The sequence below is a fragment of the Typopeltis vanoorti genome, chromosome 22 (assembly GCF_054136105.1).
Source record: "Typopeltis vanoorti isolate ZY-2024b chromosome 22, IOZ_Tvanoo_1.0, whole genome shotgun sequence".
Taxonomy (NCBI): domain Eukaryota; kingdom Metazoa; phylum Arthropoda; class Arachnida; order Uropygi; family Thelyphonidae; genus Typopeltis; species Typopeltis vanoorti.
Window position 1 is genome coordinate 53,258,926 of NC_143570.1, and position 13,879 is coordinate 53,272,804.

The 13,879-nt window shown below is 38.0% G+C and overlaps 1 protein-coding gene across 8 annotated transcripts in view; it reads right to left on the bottom strand.

Annotated features, from left to right (window-relative positions):
• The window catches only part of LOC150094422 (tyrosine-protein phosphatase Lar-like), a 1,380,317-nt gene that overhangs the window by 423,144 nt on the left and 943,294 nt on the right, over nt 1-13,879 (bottom strand). For all 8 annotated transcript variants that reach the window (XM_090412197.1, XM_090412199.1, XM_090412204.1 and 5 more), the window contains one exon: nt 6,608-6,803. In XM_090412197.1, the coding sequence (XP_090268323.1) occupies nt 6,608-6,803 (196 nt within the window). The remainder of the gene's footprint in view (nt 1-6,607; nt 6,804-13,879) is intronic.

The following is a 13,879-nucleotide window of genomic DNA, read 5'->3' on the forward strand; positions in this document are numbered from 1 at the left end:
GGGCAACTCATAGTAAAGGTGGAGCAAGCTCCAGACCTCTTTCCTTAGTATTTTCCATAAATGGCACCTCTTGCTGAGGTCAACAACCTTTTTAATAAGAGTGCAATATAAAATTTGAAAAATAAGGAGGGCTCATGACACAGGCATTTTTTCTCTCATTTCAGGCTTAGAAATTCTATGATTAGTTGTTTTTAAAAAAAATGAGATTTCATATTTTAACATTATTTTATTTACCAGTAATGAATGTATCTGTCAGATCAGATGCGAGCCCCTTGCTTTATCAATCATAATGGCAAATGTATTTGTTTATTATGCAATAATAGTGTGGCTATTTCTAAAAAAAGTAATACAGAAACACATTTCAAAACCATTCAGCCAATTGTAATTTTAAGTTTAATTATTTAAATCAGGAGGAGTCGGCAATGCAGCGTCCACGACCGTCATGGCACCCTACATATTAAAAAGGTTGCCTACTACTTATCTAGACCATTCAGGAGGTTGCAGTATCTCTTGCTTCTGCAAACCTTCCTATTTTGAACAAACTGAAAGAACCACTACATATATGGAGGAACAAAGAAACCATGTCTATTACCAGTACTTCACTGTTCTGGAGTAGCAGACCACGCCATGGATATGAATCACTGAAAACAAGGGAATAAAACTTTTCTTTTATACAGGATCAGATATAAATCAAAGAAATTATTTTTAGAATATACCACAGCATTACAACAATCACCAAATCTGAACAAATTTGGCAGCCTCGCTTTGCCTCAAATATGGCAAACCATTGATTTAAAATCTTCAGCAAGTTTCTCATTGCACTTAATGAGGCACTAGTTGGAAGTATAGAATCCTACCTTTCATACTCTGTATTTGCCTTCCTGATAGTGTGCATGTGTGTACACTTTTAACTATATTTCTTTGTGTACATGAAGATGTCTTGGTGACAAAGGCAAAATATTGGAATCATAATTTATTAGCTAAATAAACATTAGTTATAAATTATTATCTCCAGACATGTTTTTTCCATTAATCTTCAACATGACTGAAAAGTTTTGAAATTTTACTAAAGACTTTACAAGAATATAACCTTCTGCATAGAAGATGCTGTGGCTTGCATTTCTTAGAAGAAATGTACTTTGTTCAAACGCGTGGTTAGGCTTATGTGTTAGTCACACATGTTGAATTGAATTTAAACAGTACTGAATCGGACACAGATTGATAAGAAAATAACTATTTATTAACTTCAAAGCTAATATTTCGCAGGTATTATATCCAGCATCTTCAGAGAACACAAACAACAAAGTTTGTTACAAATGTGAGACAATCACAATTCAGTGTAACAGTGGGGCTAGTATAAGTAATTGCAGCGTGCAACACAAGACTAAAGTCCTAACATGGTGCCATATAAGTTAAAAAAAAAAAAAAAAAAAACAGTAGTCCAAAGTTTTGAAAAAAATATAGTAGTCCTTGAAAGTTTTGAAAAAAAATAAAATAAAATAAATAAAATTAAAATAAATATTAATTTGGTGTTAGGATGACATTCTCCCAAATCTTTGGTAGATTTATACAGCCATACTAGTTAAGTTTGGAGTATGTTTTAAGGCTTCTGTTGATTCCAGGAACAACCTCTCTGACTTGTAGAAGCTTCTGTGCAGTACTTTTGTTTTTTTCCAATTGATCCTGTGTGCCAGGGGTATCCAAAGCATGGTCTGCCAGACCTGACTTGCCATGGCAATAGTGCCAGATATATTTTTTGTGTTCACTGAGACAGATGTCCACAGTTCTTCCTGTCTGTCCGTAGTAGGCTCGATGACAAGAACAGGGCACTTCATAGACTCCTGCATGTGTTGAAGGAGTGAATCTGTCTTTGGTGAACGGATGAGAGTTGCCAATTTCACATAAGGTTTAAATACAGTGCACAGTTGGTGTTTGTTAAGCACCCTAGCTATCTTTTCAGATGTGCCTTTAATGTATGGGATGGTGATAGTTTTATTGTAGTCTTCTGTGGTAGATAGTGTGAGGGGGGGGGGGGGGATTTCTGGTAGCATTTAGTATTTTGTCTATCTTATGGGAATTATAGCCATTGGTTAGGAAAGTGTGGTGCAGGTGAGAAAGTTCAGCAGTGAGAGCAATGTCATTGGAACAATTCTCTAGCTCTATGGGTTAGTGTTTTTAAGATACTATATTGTTGAGAAGGGTGATGGTGTGATTGTTTGTGTAAATATTTCCAGGTATGTGTGGGTTTTCTATAAACTGAAAATGATAAGGAACCTTCTGGAATATGTGTGATCAGTGTGTCCATGTCAGCGCGGTTAGCCTAGTAGCTATGCGCTTTGCAACCATATGCCCTAGGTTCGATTCCTCTTCGGTGACGTGAGGAACTTTAGGATCTTCCTCAGCCATAGGCAAGTTAGCCGCTCTTGGGCGTGGACGGCAGGCTTTTTTTCCACTAGTTTATCTGGGATTTTTCATCCTGCAACCAGGAAAACCGGCCCTGTGAACACAAACCGATGTACAGTCATAAATATTTAACCCTCCCCATTGAGGGGGGGCTCAATTCACCCCAGAAGGGACAGGGGAGAAAAAAGGGAGGAAATTCCATACAAATAAATAAGTAAGTGTGTCCATGAAGGGTAGGCAGTCATTGGCTTCTAGTTCCATTGCAAAGTGAATTTGGCGGTGCCAACTATTTAGATGCACTAAAAATGTATTCTATGTGTCTGGGCCATGTGGCCAAATAGCAAACACATCATCAACATAGTGTAGAAAGAGACTAGGTTTCAGAGTGGCCGTGTTGATAGCTAGCTTTTCCAGATGTTCTATGTAGAAGTTGGCTAAAGGAGGAGAAAGGGGGGATCCCATCTAATTGTTTGTATATTTTCCCTTTCCATGTAAAATAAACTACCTGTACTGTGAATTTAAATAGCTGAAATATATTAGGAGGAAATTGTAAATTTAATAAGTTAAGTGTTTCAGTCAATGGTACATTAGTGAATAATGAGGTGATATCAAAACTCACCATTAGGTCTGAACTATTTAAGGTGCAGTTTTCTAAAATACATTTTAGGTGGGTAGAATTTTTAACAAAAGAGGAAGAATTGTTTGTGCAAGTGGCTAGTAGTTTGACTAAATATTTAGCTAGTTTATATGTAGGACTGTTTATACACTCTACAATAGGGCGTAAAGGTGTACCTTGTTTGTGAATTTTTGGAGCTCCATATATTCTGGGTGTTTTAACGTGAAAGGGTTTGAGTTTGTTGACTGTTTCTTTTGGCCAGGAAGTGACTTTGTTCAATAACTTGCACACCTTATTCTTTTGCGAGTTGGTGGGATCTCGATCTATAATTAGATATGTTGACCGGCCTTGGAGAAGTGTGTGCATTTTGCTTTCATATTCTGTTGTATCCATTACTATAGTTGCATTTCCTTTGTCTGATTTGGTTATTGTAATGTGGTTATTATTGTGTAGCTCTTTTAGAGCCATTATTTCTTTATGTGGGATATTATTTTTGGGAGGCTTAGAATGGATTAGGATATTGGCCACGTCTAACCTAATATTATTGGCTATTGCTGGAGGAAGGTTGTATATTCCCCGTTCAACAGAAGCTATTTTGGTTTTTGGAACTTCTTTAGGAGTAATGGCAAAATTGTGTCCATGACTTAATGCACTCGTGGCTTCTTTGGTTAAAGTTAACGATGATAAGTTCACAACGACGCCATCTTGATGTAATTGTGGCCACTGCATAGCACTGCATTGCTGGAGGATTTCAAATTTCTTCTTTTGCCAGTTTTTAACTTTAGCGAATTCTTTATTGTAGAGTCGGAGATTCTCTCCAGGATATCCCATAGCTCCAGGTTCAAAATGTCAGATAGTATAACACGTAGTGCACTGATCGAAGAATTAATTTTTTAAAGTTCTTGGAGAGCGGTGTATATCTATTCCCATAATACTGCTAAACTCGCTCATTTATAAATATAAACGTGCCGAGATACCAATTTGATACCGAATTGTATAAAACTTAAGAACAAGTTTCGCTCGGCCAAAGCCCAATGTATTTATAACCAAGCGAGTTTACGGAACAGATATACGCTACTCGCTGAGAACTTTCAAAAATAAATTCTTCGATCAGTGCACTACGTGTTATACTATCTGACATTTTGAACCCAGAGCTATGGGATATCCTGGAGAGAATCTCCGACTCTACAATAAAGAATTCGCTAAAGTTAAAAACCAGCACCAGAAAAAATTTGAAATCCTCCAGCAACACAGTGCTATGCAGTAGCTGCAATTACATCAAGATGGCGTCGTTGTGAACTTATCATCGTTAACTTTAGCCAAAGAAGCTCCGAGTGCATTAAGTCATGGACACAATTTTGCCGTTACTCCTAAAGAAGTTCCAAAAACCAAAATAATGGCTTCCGTTGAATGTGGAATACACAACCTGCCTCCAGCAATAACCAATAATATTAAGTTAGACATGGCCAATATCCTAATCCATTCTAAGCCTCACAAAAATAATATCCCGCATAAAGAAATAATGGCTCTAAAAGAGCTACGCAATAATAACCACATTACAATAACCAAATCAGACAAAGGAAACTCAACTGTAGTAATGGATACAACAGAATATGAAAGCAAAATGCACACACTTCTCCAAGACTGTCAACATACCTAATTATAAATTGAGATCCCACCAACTCACAAAAAGAATAAGGTGTGCCAGTTATTGAACAAAATCACTTCCTGGCCAAAAGAAAGTCAACAAGCTCAAACCCTTTCACGTTAAAACACCCAGAATATATCTCCAAAAATTCACAAACAAGGTACACCTTTACACCCTATTGTAGATAGTATAAACAGTCCTACATATAAACTAGCTAAATATTTAGCCAACCTACTAGCCACTTGCACAAACAATTCTCCCTCTTTTGTTAAAAATTCTACCCACCTGAAAAGAATTTTAGAAAACTGCACCTTAAATAGTTCAGACCTAATGGTGAGTTTTGATATCACCTCATTATTCACTAATGTACTGTTGACTGAAACACTTAACTTATTAAATTCGCAGTTTTTACATGGAAAGGGAAAATATACAAACAATTAGATGGGACAGCTATGGGATCCCCCCCCCCCTTAGCCAACTTCTACATAGAACATCTGGAAAAGCTAGCTATCAACACAGCCACTCTCAAACCTAGTCTCTGGCTAAGCTATGTTGATGATGTGTTTGCTATTTGGCCACATGGCTCAGACACATTGAATACATTTTCAGTGCATCTAAATAGCTAGCACCCTAAAATCCACTTTATAATAGAACTAGAAGCCAATGACTGCCTGCCCTCCCTGGACACACTGATCACACATCTTCCAGAAGGTTTCTTATCATTTTCGGTTTATAGAAAACTTGCATATACAGGGAGATATTTATACAAACAATCACACCATCACCCTTCTCAACAATATGGTATCTTAAAAATACTAACCCATAGAGCTAGAGCAATTGTTCCAATGACATTGCTCACACTGCTGAACTTTCTCACTTGCACCACACCTTCCTAACCAATGGCTATAATCCCCATAAGATAGACAAAATACTAAATGCTACCAGAAATCCCCCCCCCCAACACTATCTACCACAGAAGACTACAATAAAACTATCACCATCCCATACATTAAAGGCACATCTGAAAAGTTATCTAGGGTGCTTAACAAACACCAACTGTGCACCGTATTTAAACCTAATGTGAAATTGGCCTTCTCCTCCGTTCCCCTAAGGACAGATTCACTCCTTTATCACATGCAGGAGTCTATGAAGTGCCCTGTTCTTGTCATCGAGCCTACTACGGACTGACAGGAAGAACTGTGGACATCTGCCTCAGTGAACACAAAAAATATATCTGGCACTTTTACTATGGCAAGTCGGGTCTGGTAGACCATGCTTTGGATACCCTGGCACACAGGATCAATTGGAAAAAAACAAAAGTACTGTACAGAAGCTTCTACAAGTCAGAGAGGTTGTTCCTGAAATCAACAGAAGCCTTAAAACATACTTCAAACCTTAACAAGTATGGCTGTGTAAATCTACCAAAGATTTGGGAGACTGTCATCCCAAGACCAAATTAATATTTATTTTTAATTTTATTTATTTTATTTTATTTTTTTCAAAACTTTGGACTACTGTTTTTTTTTTTTTTTTTTTTTTTTTTTTTTTTTTTTTTTTTTTTAACTTAGATGGTGCCATATTAGGATTTTAGTCTTGTGTTGCACGCTGCAATTACTTAAACTAGCCCCACTGTCACACTGAATTGTGGTTGTCTCACATTTGTAACAAACTTTGTTTGTATGCTCTGAAGATGCTGGATATAATACCAGCAAAATATTAGCTTTGAAGTTAATAAATAGTTATTTTCTTATCAATCTGTATTCGATTCAATACCTTTTAAATTTATTTCAACAGGACTTTGGTTCAGACACTTCATATTTGCCTTTTATTAGTGAACTGAATGATTTGATAGGTTTTGTTGATTACTTTTCACTTATTTATACTGCAAAGATAAAAGAAAACATAAAATAGAAACAATGGTGATAATACATATTACTTACCCCCTTGTTGTGTTTTGACTTGCACTGGTGCAGAGAGTGGACCTGGGCCTCTGCTTGTAAAGGCTTGAACACGAATAGTGTAAATAGTATGAGGAGTCAAATCACTTACAGTTGTTAGTTGATTGTTATCTACTGTCTGACTATTCCATGCCTGAATAAGTAAGTTTGGCCTTGCAGTGTAGTAAACTTTATAGCCCTGTAAAACCAAGCATTCATTTTCTTAGAAATCTGATCAGCATTCAATATGCAATGCATACATAAAAATATTACAATGTAAAGCATTTTAAGATTTAATATAGAGTAATCTTTGCAGCTGCATAAAAGTTATTTCATAATATAATGTAGTACAATTAAAACCATATATTTGTTGTTTTGCACTTATAATAATAATTAGTATTATTATTCAGACCTCCATGGAGTCAAGAGACTCATTGTGGGAGGTCCCTCCTAGGAAACACAAAGTCTGTCATACCACTCCTTGAACTCATTGACCGTTCTTGCTCTCACCACTCTATCACGCAATGCATTCCACAGTTCCACCACTTTCCATGAAAAGAAGCCACTCTTCATTATTATCTGCTGTGCCTGAGTAAGTAAGGTTGGCCTTGTAGTGTAATAAACTTTGTAGCCCTGTAAAATCAAACATTCATTTTCTTAGAAATCTAATCCCACTCATTCGCCCATCTGTCTAGTTTATTCAAATCCTCTTGTAGGGCTGCCGCATCTGTACTATTACTAATAACTCTTCGCAGCTTCACTTCATCTGCAAACAACTGAATATTCCCTTGCAATCCATTGACAATGTCATTGATATAAAGGTTAAACAATACAGGTCCCAGCACTGAGCCCTGTGGAACCCCACTTTTAACCTTCTGCTTCCTTGATATTGCCCCACCATACACAACCCTCTGATACCTATTAGACAGCCAATCCTGAATTCAGTTGACTAACCCAACATCTATACCTATGTGCTATAACTTAAATATCAGCTTATCATGTGATACCCTGTCAAATGCCTTTGCAAAATACAAAAAAAAATGGCAGTGTATGCCTTTCCCTCATCAACTGCTCTTTGTCACATTATTATAAAAGGCAATCATATTACTTAAGCAAGATTACCCCTTAACAAATCAATGTTGATTCTCACAGATAACATTACCCTCATTGGCCCAATGCTGTATATAGTCCCTCACTAATTTCTCCAAGATCTTAACAACTACAGATGGCACATAAACTGGCCTATAACCAGACACTTCCATTCTGCTACCGACCTTATGCAATGGTACTATCTTACCTTCCTTCCATTTCTTGGGTACCTTTCCCGTAGCCAGAATTTCATTGAAAAGCGAGGTCAAAGAAGTGTCGGTTCTTTAGCACATTCTCTCAAAACCCGTGGCGAAATACCATTCAGTCCCATTGCTTTACTGAAATCCAGGGTACTCAGTATTTGGAACACACTCTCCTCTTGCACTTCTAAACCTGCTCTACCACTTTAATATTAAAACCTTCTTCTCCAGGATGAAATACTCCAATAAAGTGATCATTGAACCACTCCACCATGTCCCCATTTTTATCCCACAATGTCATTTTTCCACAATCATTTCTCCTCCTACTGGCCACATAGCTAAAAAATTCCTTAGGATTTTATTTGGATCTTAGTGCCACTCTCTTTTCATATTTCAGTTTTGCCTTCCTCACCATACTAGTCACTCTCCTGGCTTCAGTCTTATATTCTTTGTTTATCTGCCCTCCACCTCTCTCCTTATATATCTTCCATAATCTCTTTTCCACCTACAGTTCCTGTTTGATATTGTTGTTTGCCATTCACTTGACACCAAATTGTGTCCTCTTCTTCACTCGTGGAATATAGCTTACTATTGCTGCTAACAAATATTCCATCACAATTTCCCAAACATTAATGATATCCTGGCCTCCATGGAATTGCCCCAAGTTGATATCTAAGACTATTATAATCATCTGCTTTATAATTCCCCATTTTTTTGATACTCCTGCATGCCTATCCATCTCCCAAGTCAAAACCACATGGTCACTCTCTCCAACTGGGGGAGAGATGTCATGTCAGTTATTATCAGCTCTTCTGATGCTATGACCAAATCCAAATCTCTTGTCCCCTCTATTACACGTTGCTGCCTAAGACATTTGTCCTTCAAGAATTCCAGAAATTCCATTCTTTTATTACTACATTCATTTTCCTCTTCCCAGCTTATACTGCTGGGAAGAGGAAAATGAATGTGAATTAGTTAAACAATCATTCTTCTTGCACTTTGCCAAGCTCAACTGCCTAAACATCTCCTGATCCCCAACCTATGTGCTCCTTGGTTTGTAGCAACACCCAACTGAATATCCTGTATTGGTCACTTCTACCTCACACCATATGCTTTCAAAACCATTAGTGTCACTGCTTTTCAAAGCCTCCACTCTTAGAGGATATAAGTTGTCACTTATCATAAACAGTACTCCACCACCACTCTTTCCCTTCCTATCCTGTCAAAAAAAAATGCTGTACCCCGCTACTTCTAATCTTGTTATTATATCCTCTTCTGTCAACCACGTCTCAGTGATCTCAATGATCTTTGCCCAGGCTGATGCTATCAGCACCACCAATTCATCTTCTTTATTCTGGATACACCTGGCATTAGTATAAACCATAAAAATGTCACTGCTTCTATACTTATCATTATCTCCTCCAGGCCAAATGGGACTCAGTGTTACCGGATGTTGTCCCCCTTTCTCCAAGCACCCATTCCCACAAGAGGCCACACCTACTACCATCCACCCTGAGAATTCTAGTTTCCCTGCATTGACACACCGACTCATTCAAAAACTGCAATCTCTCCAGATGTCTACTTCCTTCCTCATTCAAATGCAAGCAGACTCTCACATACAGTTCCTTTCTGTCCTCAAATGCCCTCCAAGCATCCACATATTCCAATCCTCTCTTCTGACACATTCTGGCTATTATGCTGTTCATTATTACTACTCTTCTGCTAAGCTCCACATTATCGCACCTGGGTAACACATACTATCTTTCCTCGCTGGGTTTTCTTTTGTAAAACCTCAAGCATGAATCTCAGATCTCTCGCCACTCGATTTACACTGCCTCTGAAGTCATTCGTGCCCATTATCACAATCATTTCATCCACCCTTTCACCTCGCTTAATTGCCATAGCCAAACTTTCTATTGTTCCTCCAGGCAAACACTACTCTGGCATCCTATCTTGCACACCATCGATCATCAAGTTTCCATACATCATAGCTCTTACCACTCTGTTCCTTCATCCCTCACTCTCTCTCTCTTCTAACTCTTTCACTCTGTGTTCCCCTACTTACCTGCTGTCCTGGCATCACTCTTTCCCTGGTTCCAGCACTCCCTCGCATTCTTCTCACTTCCTCTCTCTCTCTCTCTGTTTCCATTCTCTCTCCTCTTTTATCATTCCCATAACTCTCTCATTCCCTCTCTTCTACTGTTTCTATTCTCTCCTCTTCTATCATTCCCATAATTCTCTCTCACTCCTCCTCTGATTCGCCTTGCATTCATCTCTTCCATTTGCCTACTCTCATCTTTCATACTTCTCATCTCATTCCCAAGGCATTCCACCTCCTCTTTCAACTCATGTGTCTCTCTCTCTCTCTCTGCAAGTTAGTCACTCTTACTCGCCATTCATCCGACCAATCAAGGCCATCTCCAAATCTTCCCAATCATTCAAGTCTTTCACACTCCCACCTCTAATTTTTTCATTCATATTTCACACATTATTCTCAACTATCACACTACTCGTCTCTCAAGATTCTCCCGCTCTTCACACAATGAGGTCAGATATCGTAACATCTAACTCAATGAATTCCTCCCATTGCCTTCATTTTATGCATATATGCATTTCCCCTTCTCTCACCTGCCACATATCCAATTGCCGGGATGCATACATGGCACAAAATCCTTTATTATGTCATGCAAAATAGAGTCCTTGAATGGATGAGGACTTAGTGATACACCATTTGTAATTGGAGCTGAGGGCTGCCACCATCATTAACTTAGTGCCGAGGAACTACTACAACTAAACGCTAAATACTACTACAACTAAATGCTAAATACAATGTTATACACTCTACTGTAAGCTTATTTACTTATTATAAATTAATACATATGGCAAAATTTTTTAAATGGCACATGGAATCATTATTATCTAGAACAAAAGAACACTAATACATTTGCCATTCGATAGTACTTATGTGCTATAATTTTACAGTACAGCCATTAAGTTAAATAGATTAGAGACTTCTTATTTCCCCCAGTGATATTTTGTTGCTAATTGTTGGCTGTTATAAGTATCACGCAACTGAATTTTTGTGTGTCTAAACCACTGTATTCAGTCTATTATCATCTATTAGTAGAGCACCAAATTTAAAAGTGACAGGTAACACTCATGCAGAATATACTGCACTTTTTTCCTCTTTATGTGATTCTCATCCACAAAAGGTTGCAAATCTTTCAAGGGCATGAGACACATAAAAGAAAATAGTCCTGTAGATTACTAGTGATGGGCAAACTGAGATTTTTTTAAAAAAAATAATCCAGAAAACCTGTTCTTGAGACAAAACATGGACCTTTTTCAAGCAACTTCAGGCCTCCAAAAAGAGGGATGGTGGTCTCACACTAGCGATGAAATTCTATTCACACACAAAGACAATCACAAACATCCATGCCCAGAGTGGGATTTGAACCTGCAACCTTTGGTTGCAGAACTGGTATGCTAACACACACACCCACCCACCCCCCAAATTACTTTGTTTTTGAACCAACTTCTTATCATGACTGAAACTGTTGCATGGTTTGAATTGATGAACTAATTTTTGAAAATGAAAAGTGGGAGTGTTAGCACACTTCCACTTTTCATTCATATACAAACTCATCTGATGAACCATTTATTATTAACATCTGACAACCATGGAGTCAGAGACTCATCATGGGAGGTAAACACTATTGCACACAATGCTCGTCCAATCGTGTTTTAAACTGATTCAATGTGTTGACATTCACAACACACTCAGGCAATGCATTTCACTCTCCATGCAAAGAACCTCCTCCTCACTCGTCTGCTCACACCCTTGTTATACAATTTCCAGCGATGGCCTCTTGTTCTATGCCCCCCCCCTCCTCCCATTCTATGAAAAATCTCTTCATTGTGAACCTGATAACCCCTGACTGGCTTATATGCCTTAATCATATCCACGAGACTCTGCAATTTACATTCTCTCAATCTGTTCTCGTACTCCAGATTCCTCACACCCTTGTTATACAATTTCCAGCGATGGCCTCTTGTTCTATGCCCCCCCCCCTCCTCCCATTCCATGAAAAATCTCTTCATTGTGAACCTGATAACCATCCTCTCAATCTGTTCTCGTACTCCAGATTCCAAAGACCACTGACGACAAAGGTGGTCAGTGGTCAGTACTCCAGATTCCAAAGACCACTGACCACCTTTGTGAATCTTCTCTGGATCCTTTCCAACATATCATCATCACCATGACACCAGGAAACCTAATCTGTGCACAATAATCCATATGAGGCCTTATACAATGGCATCATAACCTCTCTATTTCTGCATGGCAGGGTCCTCTGCATCATTGCCATTATCCAATGCAATGTCTTCACAACTTGAGTAATATGGTCCCTGAATTTTGGGTCCTTGTCCAACATCACTCCTAGCTCTCTCATCTCCTCTATTTCTTTTAAAGATTCTCCACAAAGTGTATACTTTTCATTCCCATCATTGCTTATCAAATCTCAAAACTTTAGGCCTTGCAACACTGAACTCAAAGTTCAATTTATCTCCTCATGCATGCAACTATTCAAGTCCTGCTGTAAGGCCATAACATTTGCTTGACTCTGCATTGCTTTCTCCAATTTTGGGTGATCTACAAACAGCTGCATATCACTAGTTAAACTCATCCCAATATCATTAACATACAAACTGAACAACAGTGATCCCAAAACTGACCTCTGCAGCACACCACTAATGATCTTTCTCTTTCAGGATGCCACACCACCATATACAACTTTCTAATACCTATCTGACAGCCAGTCACTGATCCAATTCAAAAGTCTGTTATTCAATCCCATCTGTTTCAATTTATATACCAACTTGTCGAGTGGCAGTCTATCAAAAGCTTTTGCAAAATTCAAGTACACTTGAATTTTGTCCCATATCCAAAGTATTTGTCAATTTGTTATAGTACATAAGTAAGTTAGTGAAATATGATCTCTCCCTAAGAATCCCATGCTTATAATCGCAGAGAAAACTGTTGTTACCAACCCATTTCTGTATCCTACCTGTTGCCAATCTCTCTAGTACCTTCACCACAACTCTAGATATACAAACTGGCCTATAATTTGAAGCTACAGCCTTATCACCACTTTTATGCCATAGAACAATTTTACCCTCCTTCCACTATCTTGGAACCTGAGTAGACAGTTACTTTTTGTGTAATTTAGGGCAGCCATATATTCTAGGGGTCAGGGGAAGGTCTTCCATGGCATCTAAGTCTTTTGACGGTTACTTCACGTGGAAAGATAAAATTTACAAACAAGTGGGAGTAACTACAACAGGCTCTCACCATCACTTAACCTTGCCAACTTTTATCTTGAACGCCTGTAAGAAAGAATTTTCTCTCGCTCTCTCTCAACCCAATACCAACAATTTGGCAGCAGTACAATGATGACATCTGTGCAGTTTAGAGTCACACAGAACCACAACTCCAGTCATTTCTACAAAAAAATCAACACTCCATATCTTTGTATTAAGTTCACACTAGAAAAAAATCATCAAAAGGAATTTCCTTTCTAAGTTCAACATAAACAAGATGGATCCATTTCTACTTCTGTTTATGGAAAACCAACTTTTACAGGATGCTATATTTACGATATCACGGCCCACCATCCAGCTCAAAAGTATAGAATCATAAATTTAATGAAATAGTTATTGAAAATGAAAAATGAAATAAGCAATATGTGGAGTGATGTTAGATGTCTAGTGAAACTAATGAAAGCGTACAAGAGAACAGAATGAGAAAAAAAAAAAAAGAGTAAAAGAGGTGATCGCAGTATATGGAGTCTACATAATTAGAGGGCAAGTTACTGAGAGATTCCATAACGTCTGCTTTCCAGGTGAGAGAATGAATAGGATAATTGAGGTGTTGGACATGAGGAAGAAATGAGAAAGAGAGTGGTGATTGTAGGTATGAATTAGGGAT